This window comes from Pelophylax lessonae (assembly GCF_965119305.1).
Source record: "Pelophylax lessonae genome assembly, chromosome: 9".
Taxonomy (NCBI): Eukaryota; Metazoa; Chordata; class Amphibia; order Anura; family Ranidae; genus Pelophylax; species Pelophylax lessonae.
In genome coordinates, this window is record NC_138776.1 from 50,907,138 (window position 1) to 50,923,012 (window position 15,875).

Genomic DNA, 15,875 nt, shown 5'->3' on the forward strand with positions numbered 1-15,875 from the left:
GCAATTGCACCTTACTGCAGTAAACGCTGCATGCATTGAGGCATTGCAGTACCTTATAAAATAGCACGCCAATGCACGTGTTGTAGCAAAAATTGTAATGTCATGTCTAATAAATATAATTTTTTTATGTGTTAAAAGCCCATTGATTTCAACGAACTACCTAAATGCATGTTAACACGTGACATAATGCACATGACCGCATCGCACAAATGTACCTGCGCTCTTAGACACTGTTGTCACTGCTGAAGGCCCCATTCACACTTAACGATTTGGAATTGAGGGCAGAATTGCCGTGATTCTGCCCGCAATTCCAAATCGTGTGGCAATCGATGCAAAATGCGCATTCGAGTGGCATTCATTCTAAAAGGCACCTCAAATGCGCTGCAATTTTGCTGCAATTATCATGTGACAGAAATGCGCTACAATTGTGGCAAAAACGTGACTTTAACAATCACGTGATCCCTTCATTTGGATGACAAACATGCATAGAGCAGCTCATTGAAGTGAGTAATTCTGCATGTCACGTATAGGGCTGCCCTATACGTGACATGCAGAATTACATAAAAATCGCTCACACAAAATTGCCAGTGTGAATGCAAGTTCCCGCTAGGCAAAGTGTGAAAGGGGATAGAATATTATGGCTGTCACTTTAATTATTTTTTTTAATGCTAAAGAAAGTGCAGAATACTTCTTTGTCTGCTGGTGGTGACTCCAATCATCACTCTCTTCAGTTCCCAAAGGACCTTTAGCATTTAATAGAACTGTTCCAGGTGTGTCAGATGCCTACTCCCTGTTGAACATTGTGGTTCCATCCTACGTCACTAGAGGACACAATACAAGACACACACAGCACTGACATAGGGATCAGTGCATGGAACCACAAAGTGAGGAGGGGGAATAGTCATCCAACACCCCAGGAAGTGTATCAGATGCTGAAGACCCTTGAGGTTTGGTTAAAATTTCTGTGACCCTGTTGTCATGTGATTTCAAGTGCAACTATGCAGTGTGACTTACTTGTGGCTTTCATGTGACTTGAGGAGTCTATGACACTCAAGTCGCATCAAAGTTGCATGAACAGTCTCAGCTGTGTGAACCGGGGCTGAAGGTCTTTCAGGGATAGTGGAAACCCATTATAATGGGCAAAGCAGGTATACAGACCTGGGAACTCAGCACAGGAGTGGTGGGAACCCCTCATAAGGACACAGCTGTATAGGCCCCTGAAACTAAGCACTGGGAGGGTAGAAACCCCTCAGAATGAGCACAGGATGTGTGCAGACCAAGGAACCTGGAGCAGGAATGGTGTCAACCCCTCATAATACACACAGCAGGTGTACAGACCCAGGAACTCTACTCAGGGATGGTGTGAACCTCTCATAATGAGCACATTTTTAGGGGTTACCACTAGGGGTGTGTAGACCTGAAAGCTCACGATAGGCATGGTGGGAACATCTCATAGTGGTAAAGCAATTGTATGGACCCAGGAGATCATTATATGGATAGCGGGAACCCCTCATAATGGGTACAACAGGTGTGTAGACCCAGGAGCTCATTATAGGGATGGTGGGAACCTCTCATAGTGGGTACAGCATGTGGGTAGACCCAGGAGCTCAGTATAGGGATGGTGGAACCTCTCATAATAGGTAGAGCAGATGTGTAGACATGGTATCTGGTTATAGTGATAGTGGGAACCCCATTTAATGGGCACTGCAGGTGTATAGACCCGGAAGTTTATTATAGGGATGTTGAGAACCCCTCAAAATGGGCACAACAGGTATGTAGACCCAGGAGCTCATAACAGCGATGGTGGGAACCCCTTATAATGGGTACAGCAGGTGTGTAGACCAAGGATCTCATTATAGTGATGGTGGGAACCCCTCATAATGGGCACAGCAGGTGTGTAGACCCAGGAGATCATTACAGGGATGGTGGGAACCAACCATAATGGGTACAACAGGTTTGTAGACCCAGGAGCTCATTATAGGGATGTTGGGAACCCCTTATAATGGGTACAGCAGGTATGTAGACCTGGGATCTCAGTATAGTGATAGTGGGCACCCCATTTAATGGGCACAGCAGGTGTGTAGACCCGCAAGTTTATTATAGGGATGTTGAGAACCCCTCAAAATGGGCACAGCAGGTACGTAGACCCAGGAGCTCATTATAGGGATGGTGGAAACCCATCATAATGGGCACAGCAGGTGTGTAGACCCAGAAGCTCATTATAGGGATGGTGGGAACCCCTTATAATGGGTACAGCAGGTATGTAGACCTGGGATCTCATTATAGTGATAGTGGGAACCCCATTTAATGGGCACAGCAGGTGTATAGACCCGGAAGCTTATAATAGGGATGGTGAGAACCCCTCAAAATGGGCACAGCAGGTACGTAGACCCAGAAGCTCATTATAGGGATTGTGGAAACCCCTCATAATGGGCACAGCAGATGTGTAGACCCAGGAGCTTATTATAGGGATGGTGGGAACCCCTTATAATGGGTACAGCAGGTGTGTAGACCAAGGATCTCATTATAGCGATGGTGAGAACCCCTCATAATGGGTACAGTAGGTGTGTAGACCCAGGAGCCCATATTAGTGTTGGTGGGAACCCCTCATAATGGGTACAACAGGTGTGTAGACCCTGGAACACAGTATAGGGATGGAGAAAAACCCTCTTAATGGGTACAGTAGGTGTGTAGACCCAGGAGCCCATATTAGTGTTGGTGGGAAGCCCTCATAATGAGTACAACGGGTGTGTAGACCCAGGAACACAGTATAGGGATGGAGAAAAACCCTCTTAATGGGTACTGTAGGTGTGTAGACCCAGGAGCTCAATATGGGGATAGTGGGAACCCTTCATAATGGGCAGGGCAGATGTGCACACCTGAGAGCTCAATACACAGATGGTGTGCAGATGCAAAAACGTAGCACAGGGATCTCACCAATAGATGTATTCCAATAGATGTATGTAGATACAATTCTGTGGGTTGGTTTAGCTCCCCAGCATCCACCAAAAAGTGGAATTCCATTTGTGGGTGGAGCAGCCCAATAAAGAAATAGGACGCCCTGCGAGAAATCTCAGTGGGATTCCAACCAACGTCATCAGAGGCATAAAAGTCAGAAGAGGGAAACGGAGAGGGTGTGGGGTGCAGGATTGGAACCATTGATGGGTGTCAGGGGAAGGCAAACCATTAGTGGATTATTTGATTTCAGACTGTGTTGCGGTGAAGGCTTGTAAGATCCTATCAAAGACGGCGAATTCTGACTTTGATTCGTCTGTGATTTATGTAAAGACCGGAGGGGATTGGCAGGACAGGAGAAGGTGGGGTGGGGGGGGGGGAGTGACAGACAGGTGGCTGCATCCAAAGATTGACAGCTCCGCCGGTCCCGCTGGGTGTCACGTACCTGGCTCAGCTCATCTGCAGTTTGTTTAGTAAACGCCACATCTGTCGCGCTTGCTTTTCCCTTCATCTCCCTGTGATATCGCTGGTGATATTTCACCTGGTGCAGAGACAAGAGAGAATAAACGTCAGTGAAATGTAACTGCCGGGCGGCCAACATTAGACGGAACGGGAGAAAGGCTCTGCGCCATGGGATGTGAGGACCTGGGGGGGGGGCTGCAATTCCTGATCTGTGGCGACATGTATCATTTGTCCGCACGCTGTCACATTCAGGAAACGTCGGCCCCCATGCTGGCAGGCCAGGACGGCGGCACGGTTGCGCCATGGTGGGCTGCCAGCTGTCTTGCCCTAAGGGGGGACAGAGGGGGAGATTGGCGTTTGAAGGGGGCTCTGGTGAATTGCGCACGGTTGATGTGCTCAGAACTTGGCCGGCAACAAATGGAGGGCTGGACGGATCTTCCGATAGGAAATCACACAGTGACAGCGGCAGTGGCAGTTCACCGGAGCCCTCTGGAAAGTTACAAGCAAAGTTTTAAGGGGAACTCCGATAAATATTGTTTGCAGCAGATGTCGCTATAAAGTCATTTAAAGCTTAACTCCGCCCCGGCCTTCCCTTCAGTCTTGTACAGTTGTACAGTCTTCACTCCTGTACTGACACTGCTTACTCTGATTTCACTGCACACTGTGAGCTTCTCACAATGTGCGTTAGAAGCTGCAGCAAGGCAGATAGGGGTTGATTTACTAAAACTGGGGAGTGCAAAATCTGGTGCAGCTCTGCATAGAAAACAATCCGCTTCCAGGTTTTATTGACAAAGCTTAATTGAACAAGCTGAAGTTAGAAGCTGATTGGCTACCATGCATAGCTGCACCACATGTTTCACTCTTCAGTTTCAGTAAATCAACCCCATTTAATGGCTGGAGAGCATCCAACATCATCTATTCTAGATAGACCTTTCCTTCCCAGCCCTACTTTCTCTGGCCTGCCCCTTTCATTCATTGGATTTCAGGTCTTTAAATCATTGAGGCTCAGCATCATATGTAGTCACTGCTTGCAAATACAGCCCATCCCTCCAGACTGACACCCACCCATCTAGACATTTTGATATTTGCATAACTCCTCCCAAGAGCCAGCCCACTGCTTGCATCAGAACAGAGGTCTCTTAAAGCGGTTGTATCCCCTGTGTAAAAAAAAAAAAAAAAAATCCCTGTAGGACAATGACATAATGTGCTAGTATGCATCGCACATTATGAAATACTTACCTTAGAATGAAGCCCCCACACGGTCGCCCGGACATTGCTGAGGGAGCTGACATGTTCCCTCTGGGTCTCTTCCAGGTTCGGCGGCTCCGGTATTGTGAGTAGCCGGAGCCGCGATGACGTCACTCTCACGCATGCGCACAGGAGTTCACTTTCCGGCAAGGAGCTCTGCAGGTCCGGCAAGATACGCTGGACCCTCAGAGCGCATGCGCCAATGGTGTCAGTGGCTGCATGCAGGGTGAATATCTCCTAAACCGTGCAGGTTTAGGAGATATTAATTTTACCTACAGGTAAGCCTTATTATAGGCTTACCTGTAGGTAAAAATTAAAAAAGTGGAGTATACTACCACTTTAAGAGGAGTACTGCGGCAGCATGCTGTGATGTTTTCAAGAATCTATGTACAGCACCCTACTGGCCATGATCTGTATTTATGGCATAGGGAAGCACAGACACCCAGTTGTGTTAGTGTCACTTATGTAGCTATGCAACGAACCACCTTGGTATCAGTCCCAAACTGAAATGCTAAAAGGGACTTGGATTTATGCAAATTTGATCACCACACTATATTCCATGGTTGTCTGTCTTCCTCCACTAATTCAGTATTATTATGTGATTTTTTTATGGACTTCTGGAGATTTTGTGTAATTTCTTTCCTCTAGATTATTTGGGGTCATTTTCAATGATATCTAAATAAAGAATTGCTTTTTTTACTATATACAGTAAAACCTTGGATTGTGAGCGTAATTCGTTCCGGAAGCATGCTTGTAATCCAAAGCACTCTTATATCAAAGCGAATTTCCCCATAAGAAATAATGGAAGCTCAGATGATTCGTTCCACAACCATTTATTTAGAAGTCCTTCAGTTTATAGTCCATATAAAAAGATTATAGCAATGTGATAGGTTGTGTAACTATAAAATGTCCATCCACAAATGGCGCCTCCACAAGAGGATTAGAAGCAAAATCCAACAGAAACTACAGAGTATAAAAGAGAAGAGAGGCGCCTCTAAGTGTAGCAATAGGGTTACATTTAACCGCTTGCCGACTGCTCACAGTATATTTACTGCGGCGGTCAGCCCCTCACAGGCAGAGTGACGTAGGTCTACGTCGCTCGCCTGTGAGGCTCTGGGGAGCGAGCGCGCGCCCGCGGAGGCGCGCTCCCGCTCCCGCGCGGTCACGGACCCCCCCGCGCGTGTGACCAGCGGACCCGATGTCCGCCGGTCACTCGGCGATCGGCGGGGGAGAGGGAGAATGTCAGGCAGCTTGTGTAAACAAGCCGCCTGTCATTCTCCTCGCTGTAAAGACACCGATCACACGGATCTAGTATGTAGATCCGTTGATCAGTGTCCTTACAGCTCAAGCCACAGCCAATCACAGTAGAAAGCACGCCCCTAGGGACACACACAGCCCCTCCCTCCCAAATAAAGTTAACCCCTTCACTACCAGTGTATTTTTACAGTAACAGTGCATTTGTATAGCACTCATTACTGCAGTAATGTCACTGGTAACCCCAAAAGTGTCAAAAATGTCAGTCAAGGGTCCGATCTGTCCGCCGCAATGTCGCAGTACCGCAAAAAAAATCGCAGATCGCCGCCATTGCACGTTAAAAAAAAAAAACAACAAAAATGACAAAAATCTTTCCCTTTGTTAGTAAACGCGATAACTTTTGCGCAAACCAATCAAAATACGCTTTTTGCGATTTTTTTTACCAAACATAGGTAGCATAAAACAAATTGGCCGAAAATGTTAAAAAATTTAGATTTTTAAATTTTTTTGGGGGGGAATTTCATATAAAAAAATGTGAAAAATATTGTTATTTTTGCAAAATGTACGCTCTTTTTTTGTTTATAGCGCAAAAAGTAAAAATTGCACGGGTGATCAAATACCACCAAAAGAAAGCTCTGTTTGTGGGAAAAAAAGGACGTCAAATTCGTTTAGGTACAGCGTTGCACGACTGCGCAATTGTCCGTTAAAGTCACGCAGTGCCGAATCGCAAAATACCCCCTGGTCGTTTAGCAGGAAAATCCTCCGGGGCTTAAGTGGTTAATGAAGGTTCAACATTTAGCAACTCGCATGGTTGATGATTAAAAGAGGCACATCTAAGTATGCAGGCATCCGCAGTAAAGCTGTCCACATAGACCGTCCTCCTCACTGCTGGCAGTCTGCAGTCGTGACCGGCAAGAATACCCTGCAGTAGAGTGATCTGAAAGTGATTCTTGAAGCGCTCGTGAAGGGATGACATCAATAGCGATGCGAAGGATGGTCTATATGGACAGCTTTACCCAGATTTCAGGGTCTGACTGGCAACTTTTGCCTAGGGTGCAAGTGCAAACTAGAGGCCCATGGTGCAGCGACTTGGTCCCCCTCCCACTTTTCCTCTTGCCAGCCTCCTCCTGACCCCCATTACAGGCTGAAGCTCCACTCCAGGTACTCTCTACTCACCGGCCGAATCCGGATTCCCAATCTGGCCAGCAGGGGGCAGTTGGGACAGCTCGGTAGGGGCTTGCTGGGGAAGGAGAGTCTCCAGTGGGGCATAAAACCGGCCTTTGCTCAGACACAGCTTACACCATCCATGCTGGGGGAGAGGCCTGCGCTCTGTCCTTGTCTTCATCCCGCACTCAGTAGATCAGCGGCAGGGACTTTTTACTTCTCTTCACCAGGAATCCTTTAGGCAGGTCTGTGGCAGTAGCCGTGCAGCCTTTTTACGGGGCATCAGAGTGGCCCAGGGGGCAGTTGCCCCCCTGCTCCCTGGCCCAGTCCTCCCCTGCCCGGATCCCTGCATACTTGGATGTGCCTATTTTAATCATCAACCATGGGAGGTGCTAAATGTTGAACCTTCATTAAATAAAACCATATTGCTTCACTTAGAGGCTCCTCTCTTCTCTTTTATACTCAGTTGTGACATGACGCTACTTGTATATCAAGACATCACTCGTCAAAATTTGGCTTGTCTTGCAAAATGCTCTCAAACCAAGTTACTCTCAATCCACGGTTTTACTGCACATCTTTTATATCTTGCCATGAAGTCCCCCATTTTCCCCTCTCCTCCCCGTTGTGGGTTACTAAATGATCCTTTTGTTTAAAAACCCAAAAAAACAAAACATTGCTTACATGATCCATAGTTCCCAACTATCCCTGATTTCAAGAGACTGTCCCTGATTTGGAACAAAGTCCCTCTGTCCCTCTTTCCTCCTCATTTGTCCCTCATTTTGGTCTGATCTATATAGTTGTATATATAATGCACTTTTTTATTTTTCAAAAAGTGTTTCCCAGTGCTAAACCTTTCATCCAATTTCTAAATTGCTGAGTTTGTAAATATCAAAAGCCAGTATAAAGGAATAATAGTGGTTAAAAAAAAATGCACTTGTGGGTTTAAATAATCATTTTTTTGTAATAATTCTCCTTTAAGGGGGTGTGGCAGGGGGTGTGTCCTATGCCTAAATACTTTTGCTAACAGGTGTCTCTCATTCCCATTTCAAAAAGTTTGGAGGTGTGCCCTATGCCACTAATATCCCACTATGGCTACGTCTCCCATAATGCTGTGCCTCCTGTGTCTTTCGGGATGATGCAGTGGTGAAGGTGGGCAAAGACAGGACTCCCTTACTCCCACTGATCCTAAGGCTCCTTTCACACGGTCCGCCTCCATCGACGGACTCCGTGCTGCTCAGCGGGGGATCGATCCGCCGATCCCCGCTGAGCAGGCGGATGACAGCTCCATCTCTGCTCTGTGTGCAAAGACACAGCTGTCAGATCCCCGCTGTCCTCTATGGGGCAAACGGACGAGAACGGACCACCTGTCTGTTCTCATCCCATCCGATCGACGGATGGAAAATAGGGTTTCCATCTGTCCGGTTTTAACGGACAGGATCGGAATCGGATAGCAGCGGGTGTCAGCGGACATGTCTTCACTGCCCTATAGGGATGCATGGAGGATCCGATCAGATCCGCCTAAAAAACTGACAGGTGGATCTGATCGGATCGTTCGTGTGGAAGGGGCCTAAAGCTCAGCTCCAGGCAAACAACTAAATAAACAGTTTAAATATATGTTGACACTGCTTTTACCTTCCAAAGATTTTTCTTTTTTTTTTTTTTTTGTGATCTTGGAACTCCTGCCAGACAGCATAGCAAGGTCAATGACGTCACTTTTTTAACACTGCCTTTAAGTAATATACTTTAGTCATTGATTCAGAGGAAACAGCCAACGTTCACAGTTCTCCTTCAAGGCTGTTTTGGAGATTATTTATTCTGACTTTGATAGCCAAAGCATATGAAAAAAAAAAAATGTACAGTATTATGAAATATTGGTGTATGCCAAATCTACATGGCAGGTGGCTACTGCCAACAGGGTGGTTTATGGCAAAACTGATTTATTTCATTCCCGTCACTGCTGCCTATTTAACAAAATAAATGTCTAATCTAAGTCATAACTCACATCGCTGACTAGCTCAGAGGCTTTCTTGGCAATCTGGTAGCCGGGTGTAATCATTGCCGGGAAGCTGCCTTTTCCCCGCTGCTCCTCATAGTCTTCTGTGTATTTCACCTGAAGACCCGAGACAATGAACACAGATATAACAAAATAGGAAATCATGGTTACAGAGCACCATATTATTGACTGGGACTCACATCACTCAGGTTTTGTCCGCTGGCCTTGGCGTGCAAAATATCTTTGGTGTCCACTACGCTGCTGTACTGAGAAACACGTTCTTCATGACCGCGCTTGTATTCCACCTGTCACAAGAATGAAGAGAGTAAGTGCGCAAGAGGGATATTCTATGGATAAACAGAACAAACCATTATAGCAACACAGTGAGCATGGGGAAGAGGCAACCCCCAACACAGTGATCGGGGACACCACCTCCAACATAGTAACTGAGGACACCACCTCCAACATAGTTACTGAGGACACCACCTCCAACATAGTTACTGAGGACACCACCTCCAACATAGTAACTGAGGACACCACCTCCAACATAGTTACTGAGGACACCACATCCAACATAGTTACTGAGGACACCACCTCCAACATAGTAAAGTAACTGAGGACACCACCTCCAACAAAGTTACTGAGGACACCACCTCCAACATAGTAACTGAGGACACCACCTCCAACATAGTAACTGAGGACACCACCTCCAACATAGTTACTGAAGACACCACCTCCAACATAGTTACTGAGGACACCACCTCCAACATAGTAACTGAGGACACCACCTCCAACATAGTTACTGAGGACACCACCTCCAACATAGTTACTGAGGACACCACCTCCAACATAGTTACTGAGGACACCACCTCCAACATAGTAACTGAGGACACCACCTCCAACATAGTTACTGAGGACACCACCTCCAACATAGTAACTGAGGACACCACCTCCAACATAGTAACTGAGGACACCACCTCCAACATAGTAACTGAGGACACCACCTCCAACATAGTTACTGAAGACACCACCTCCAACATAGTTACTGAGGACACCACCTCCAACATAGTAACTGAGGACACCACCTCCAACATAGTTACTGAGGACACCACATCCAACATAGTTACTGAGGACACCACCTCCAACATAGTAACTGAGGACACCACCTCCAACATAGTTACTGAGGACACCACCTCCAACATAGTAACTGAGGACACCACCTCCAACATAGTAACTGAGGACACCACCTCCAACATAGTTACTGAGGACACCACCTCCAACATAGTAACTGAGGACACCACCTCCAACATAGTAACTGAGGACACCACCTCCAACATAGTTACTGAGGACACCACCTCCAAAATAGTTACTAAGGACACCACCTCCAACATAGTAACTGAGGACACCACCTCCAACATAGTTACTGAGGACACCACCTCCAACATAGTTACTGAGGACACCACCTCCAACATAGTAACTGAGGACACCACCTCCAACATAGTTACTGAGGACACCACATCCAACATAGTAACTGAGGACACCACCTCCAACATAGTAACTGAGGACACCACCTCCAACATAGTTACTGAGGACACCACCTCCAACATAGTAACTGAGGACACCACCTCCAACATAGTAACTGAGGACTCCACCTCCAACATAGTAACTGAGGACACCACCTCCAACATAGTAACTGAGGACACCACCTCCAACATAGTTACTGAGGACACCACCTCCAACATAGTAACTGAGGACACCACCTCCAACATAGTTACTGAGGACACCACCTCCAACATAGTAACTGAGGACTCCACCTCCAACATAGTAACTGAGGACACCACCTCCAACATAGTAACTGAGGACACCACCTCCAACATAGAGATCAGGGTGACAACCTCCAACATAGAAACTAGGGAGACCACCTTCAAAATAGTTACTAGGGATACCCCCTCCAACATAGTGACCATCCCCAACACATTGATTGGGAAAGCTACCTCCAACCTAGCGACCAGGGAAACATCTGCCAGCTTAGTGACCACCCCAGAGACAGTGATTGGGGACACTGCCTCCCCTCCCTCCAACACAGAGACCAGGGAGGCCACCTCTAACATAGAAACTAAGGAGAGCGCCTTCAAAATAGTTACCAGGGAGACCACCTCCAACATGGTGACCAGGAAAACCTCCACCAACTTAATGACCACTAGCAAGACAGTGATTGGGGACACTGCCTCCAACATAAAGATCAGGGAGACCAGCTCCATCATAGAGATCAGGGAGACTACCTTTATCATAGAGATCAGGGAGTCCATCTTCAACATAGAGATCAGAGAGATGACCTCCAATATAGAAACTAAGGAGACCACCTTCAAAATAGTTACCAGGGAAACCACCTCCAACATGTTGACTAGGGACACCTCCTCCAACTTAGTGGCCACCCAAAGACAGTGATTGGGGACACCACCTCCAACATAGTAATCAGGAATACGTCCTCCAACACAGAGATCAGCAGGACCACCTCCAACATAGAAACTAGGGAGACCAATATTAACATAGTTACCAGGGAGACCACCCCCAACATAGTGACTGGGGACGCTACCAGCAAAATAGTGACCAGGTAGAACACCTTCAACACATTGACAGGGGTGATCACCTCCAACCTAGCGACAAGGGAGACTGCCTTTCAATCTAGTGACCAGGGAAACCACCTCCAACCTAGTGGCCGGAAAGACCACCTGCAGCCTAGTAACCAGGGAGACTACCTCCAACATAGTAACCAGGAAGACCAACACCTGCCTCCAATACAATGACCAAAAGAACACCTACAACATAGTGACCCCACTCCATACAGTGGTCAGGAAAACCTTAAACAGGGAAACTACCCCCAAGACAATGACTGTGGAAATGGCCCAGCGCAGTCCCCAAACAGACCACCTCAATTACTGTCTGAAATACACTGACTTACATTGCTGGCCAGGTGACCGGCCTTTCTGGCAGTCTGGTAGGCTGGAGTTATCATGGCTGGGAAGCTTCCTTTTCTTGTCTGTTGCTCAAACTCTTCTGTATATTGTACCTGCCAAGAGAGAGCACTAATGTAATCATGACCCTCTGTACCATAGTTTTCCAGTATCAATGCAGATCTGCAATCAGTGCAATAATATTACATATTAATTTAGCATCAGCCATATGTCAGGATGAGGGAAGAGATCAGAATGGTACCTGGCGTGCATTCACCTGTTGTTGGACTCTCTTTCCCTTGTAGCAAAATAGCAGGGGCTCCATTTTAAACACAAGAAGTCCTACTGGAACTGCATCGAGAGTCAACTGTAGTACCTACAAGCCTATCGAGGTTCCTGTTTTGCTCTAGCGCAGGGATCCTCAAACTACGGCCCTCCAGCTGTTGCAGAACTACACATCCCATGAGGCATTGTAAAACTCTGAGATTCACAGACATGACTAGGCATGATGGGAATTGTGGTTCCTGAACAACTGGAGGGCCATAGTTTGAAGACCCCTGCTCTAGCGCATCCTCCCAATCTGCCACCTACTTGTCTATGTCATAAGCTTGCTGATGATAGTGGTGCCAAGTACATTGCTTTTCACACATCACCAGCATTACCTACCCCACTTGTTAACCCACTAGGGGAGTTCTGGCAAAAAGGCCATCACACACACACAACAATACCTACACACACACACACACACACACACACACACACACACACACACACACACACACACACACACACACACACACACACACACACAACAATACCTACACACACACACACACACACACACACACACACACACACACACACACACACACACACACACACACACACACACACAACAATACCTACACACACACACACACACACACACACACACACACACACACACACACACACACACACACACACACACACACACAACAATACCTACACACACACACACACACACACACACACACACACACACACACACACACACACACACACACACACACACACACACACACAGCTACTGTTGTTCTTCTGACTGTATCCCTCTGTGGCCCCAGGGCAAAAATACAGTCTGCACCATATATCAGTATCACTTTTATGCACTCATTGTGTTGTTCAGTAGAGGGAACACATTATAACAATTTCTTTATTTTTCCCTAACTCATAGTATTCCTGCTATTGCCAGCCATTTACTCCACCCCCAATTATTTAATATAGAAACATTTGACTCTGTTAATAAAAAAAATATTGCACATTTTACCTGTTATAATTTATTTTTCAAATTGCTTGTCTTTTTCTAAAGACTATCAGAATAAACTCTCCAAAGCAGCCCTTCTCAACCAGGTTTTCATGGGAATCCCCAGAGGTTGCTTGACGTTCCTTGAGCAGCAATCAATATCTGCCTCTAATATGTAACCAATGACTCCAGTATCTTTTTAACCTACTGTAACTGGAGCAATCTTCCCAATGACCACCAAACAAGGGGCATTCTTCCCTTTGCCCACCAATGTAAAGGGCATTCATCCTAAAGACCACCAATGTAAGGATCATTCTTCCCACAACCACCAACGTAAGGAGCATTTTTTCCACTGACCACCAATGTAAGGAACATTCTTCCCACTGACCACCAATGTAAGGGGCATTCTTCCCACTGACCACCAATGTAAGGAGCATTCTTCCCACTGACCACCAATGTAAGGAGCATTCTTCCCACTGACCACCAATGTAAGGAGCATTCTTCCCACTGACCACCAATGTAAGGGACACTCTTCCCATTGACCACCAATGTAAGGAGCATTCTTCCCACTGACCACCAATGTAAGGGACATTCTTCCCATTGACCACCAATGTAAGGGACACTCTTCCCATTGACCACCAATGTAAGGAACATTTTTCCAACCGACCATCAATGTAAGGAGCATTTTTTCCACTGACCACCAATGTAAGGAGCGTTTTTCCCAATGGCCACCAATGTAGGAGGCATTCTTCCAACTGACCACTAAGGCAAGGATTTTTTCTCTCACTGCCCACCAACAGGGGATGACTGGGCCAGGGGCCAGGGGAGCAATTGTCCCTGGGCCTATCTGATGCCTCGTAAAAAGGCTGCACCGCTTCTGCTACAGACATGCCTAAAGAATTCCTGGTGAAGAGAAGTAAAAAGCCCCTGCCGCTGACCTACTGAGTGCGGGTTGAAGACATGGACAGAGTGCAGGCCCCCCACCCCCCCAGCATTGATGGCGTAAACTGTGTCTGAACAGAGGCCGGTTTAATGCCCCACTGGAGACTCTCCTCCCCCTGGCCACCCCCAACCAAGCTGTTTCAGCTCCCCCTAACTGCCTCCTGCTGGCCAGGTCAGGAACTGGGATTCAGACGGTGAGTAGAGAGTACTAGAGTTGAGCTTCAGCCTGGAATGGGGGTCAGAAGGAAGACAGGAAGAGGGAGAGTGGAAGCGGGGCCGAGTCGCTGCACAATGGGCCTCTGGTTTGTACTTGCCCCCTGGGCTGAAAGTTGCCAGTCTGCCCCTGCCCACCAATATAGAAAGCTTACTTTCCAATGTCCACAAAATTTAAGGACTATTCTTCTCACTGTCCACCAATGTAGGAAGTGTTCTTCCTACTGACCACTAATGAAAGGATCTTTCTTCTCACAGACCATCTATGTATTAGACATTCCAATGACCACCAACGTAAGAGCATTCTTTCAATGACCACCCACCTAATGTACTGTGAGCTGTAAATATAGTAATTATTGGCAGAGATTCCTCTAAAAACTGAAAGTTATTTTAAGGGTTGCTCCATGTTAAAAAAAGTTGAGAAAGGCTGATTTAAAGGCTTCGAAGACAATCTACAGTTATGGAAATTCTAGTAAAGCAAAGTAAGAAGAGATAAAAACAATTAATGCTCTAGTTTTTGATGAACACCATTTGCAGAGAACATGCAAAGACAGGTAAACAATTATCAAGGTGTATTGGGTGGTCATACAAACATTTAAGTTGCCTCTTGACACAGGTAACTATTGTGTGATGGGACATTGACAGAGTTGTATAAAGTACTCGAAACCCATACTTGAGTAAAAGTACAAGTGCTCGATCAAAAAGTGACTTGAGTAGAAGTACTAAAGTATTCAACATTTTTTTGTACTTAAGTATTGCAAGTAGTTTTTTTTTAAATTTTGCTACTCAAGTACTGAAAGTAAAAGTACAAGTACTGTGTTAAGTAGTTATTAACCGGTTGCCGACCGCCGCACGACTATATACTGCGGCGGTCAGCCCCGGCCAGGCAGAGTGACGTATCGGTACGTCACTCGCCTGTCACTGACTTGCGAGCCTATCGCGGGCGGGCGCGCGCCCGCCGAGGCGCGCGCCCGCCGCGGCTCGTTCACAGACAAGTCAGTGCGTGTGACCAGCGGACTCGATGTCCGCCAGTCACACTGCGATCGCTCCTGTGAAGGGAGAAAGACAGAGCAGCTTGTGTAAACAAGCCGCCTGTCAGTTCTCCCTGTGTAAAAGTGAAGATCTGTCCGTTCTACTATGTAGAACGGTTGATCTTTGCTTTTACACCAATAGGAATGTCCCTACACAGTTAGAATCACGCCCCTAGGACACACTTAACCCCTCCCTGTCCAATAAAGTTAACCCCTTCCCTGCCAGTGTCATTTTTCAGTAACAGTGCATATGTATAGCACTGATTACTGCAGTAATGTCACTGGTACCCCCAAAAGTGTCAAAAATGTCAGTCAAGGGTCCGATCTGTCCGCCGCAATGTCGCAGTACCGAAAAAAAAATCGCAGATCGCCGC

At 46.7% G+C, this 15,875-nt stretch overlaps 1 protein-coding gene across 1 annotated transcript in view; it reads right to left on the reverse strand.

Moving 5' to 3' along the window:
* The window catches only part of NRAP (nebulin related anchoring protein), a 148,958-nt gene that overhangs the window by 92,399 nt on the left and 40,684 nt on the right, over window positions 1–15,875 (reverse strand). The window contains exons 6-9 of the mRNA XM_082268043.1: window positions 12,039–12,146; window positions 9,277–9,381; window positions 9,086–9,193; window positions 3,401–3,496 (exon numbers count right to left, since the gene is read on the reverse strand). Coding sequence (XP_082124169.1) covers window positions 3,401–3,496; window positions 9,086–9,193; window positions 9,277–9,381; window positions 12,039–12,146 — 417 coding nt within the window. The remainder of the gene's footprint in view (window positions 1–3,400; window positions 3,497–9,085; window positions 9,194–9,276; window positions 9,382–12,038; window positions 12,147–15,875) is intronic.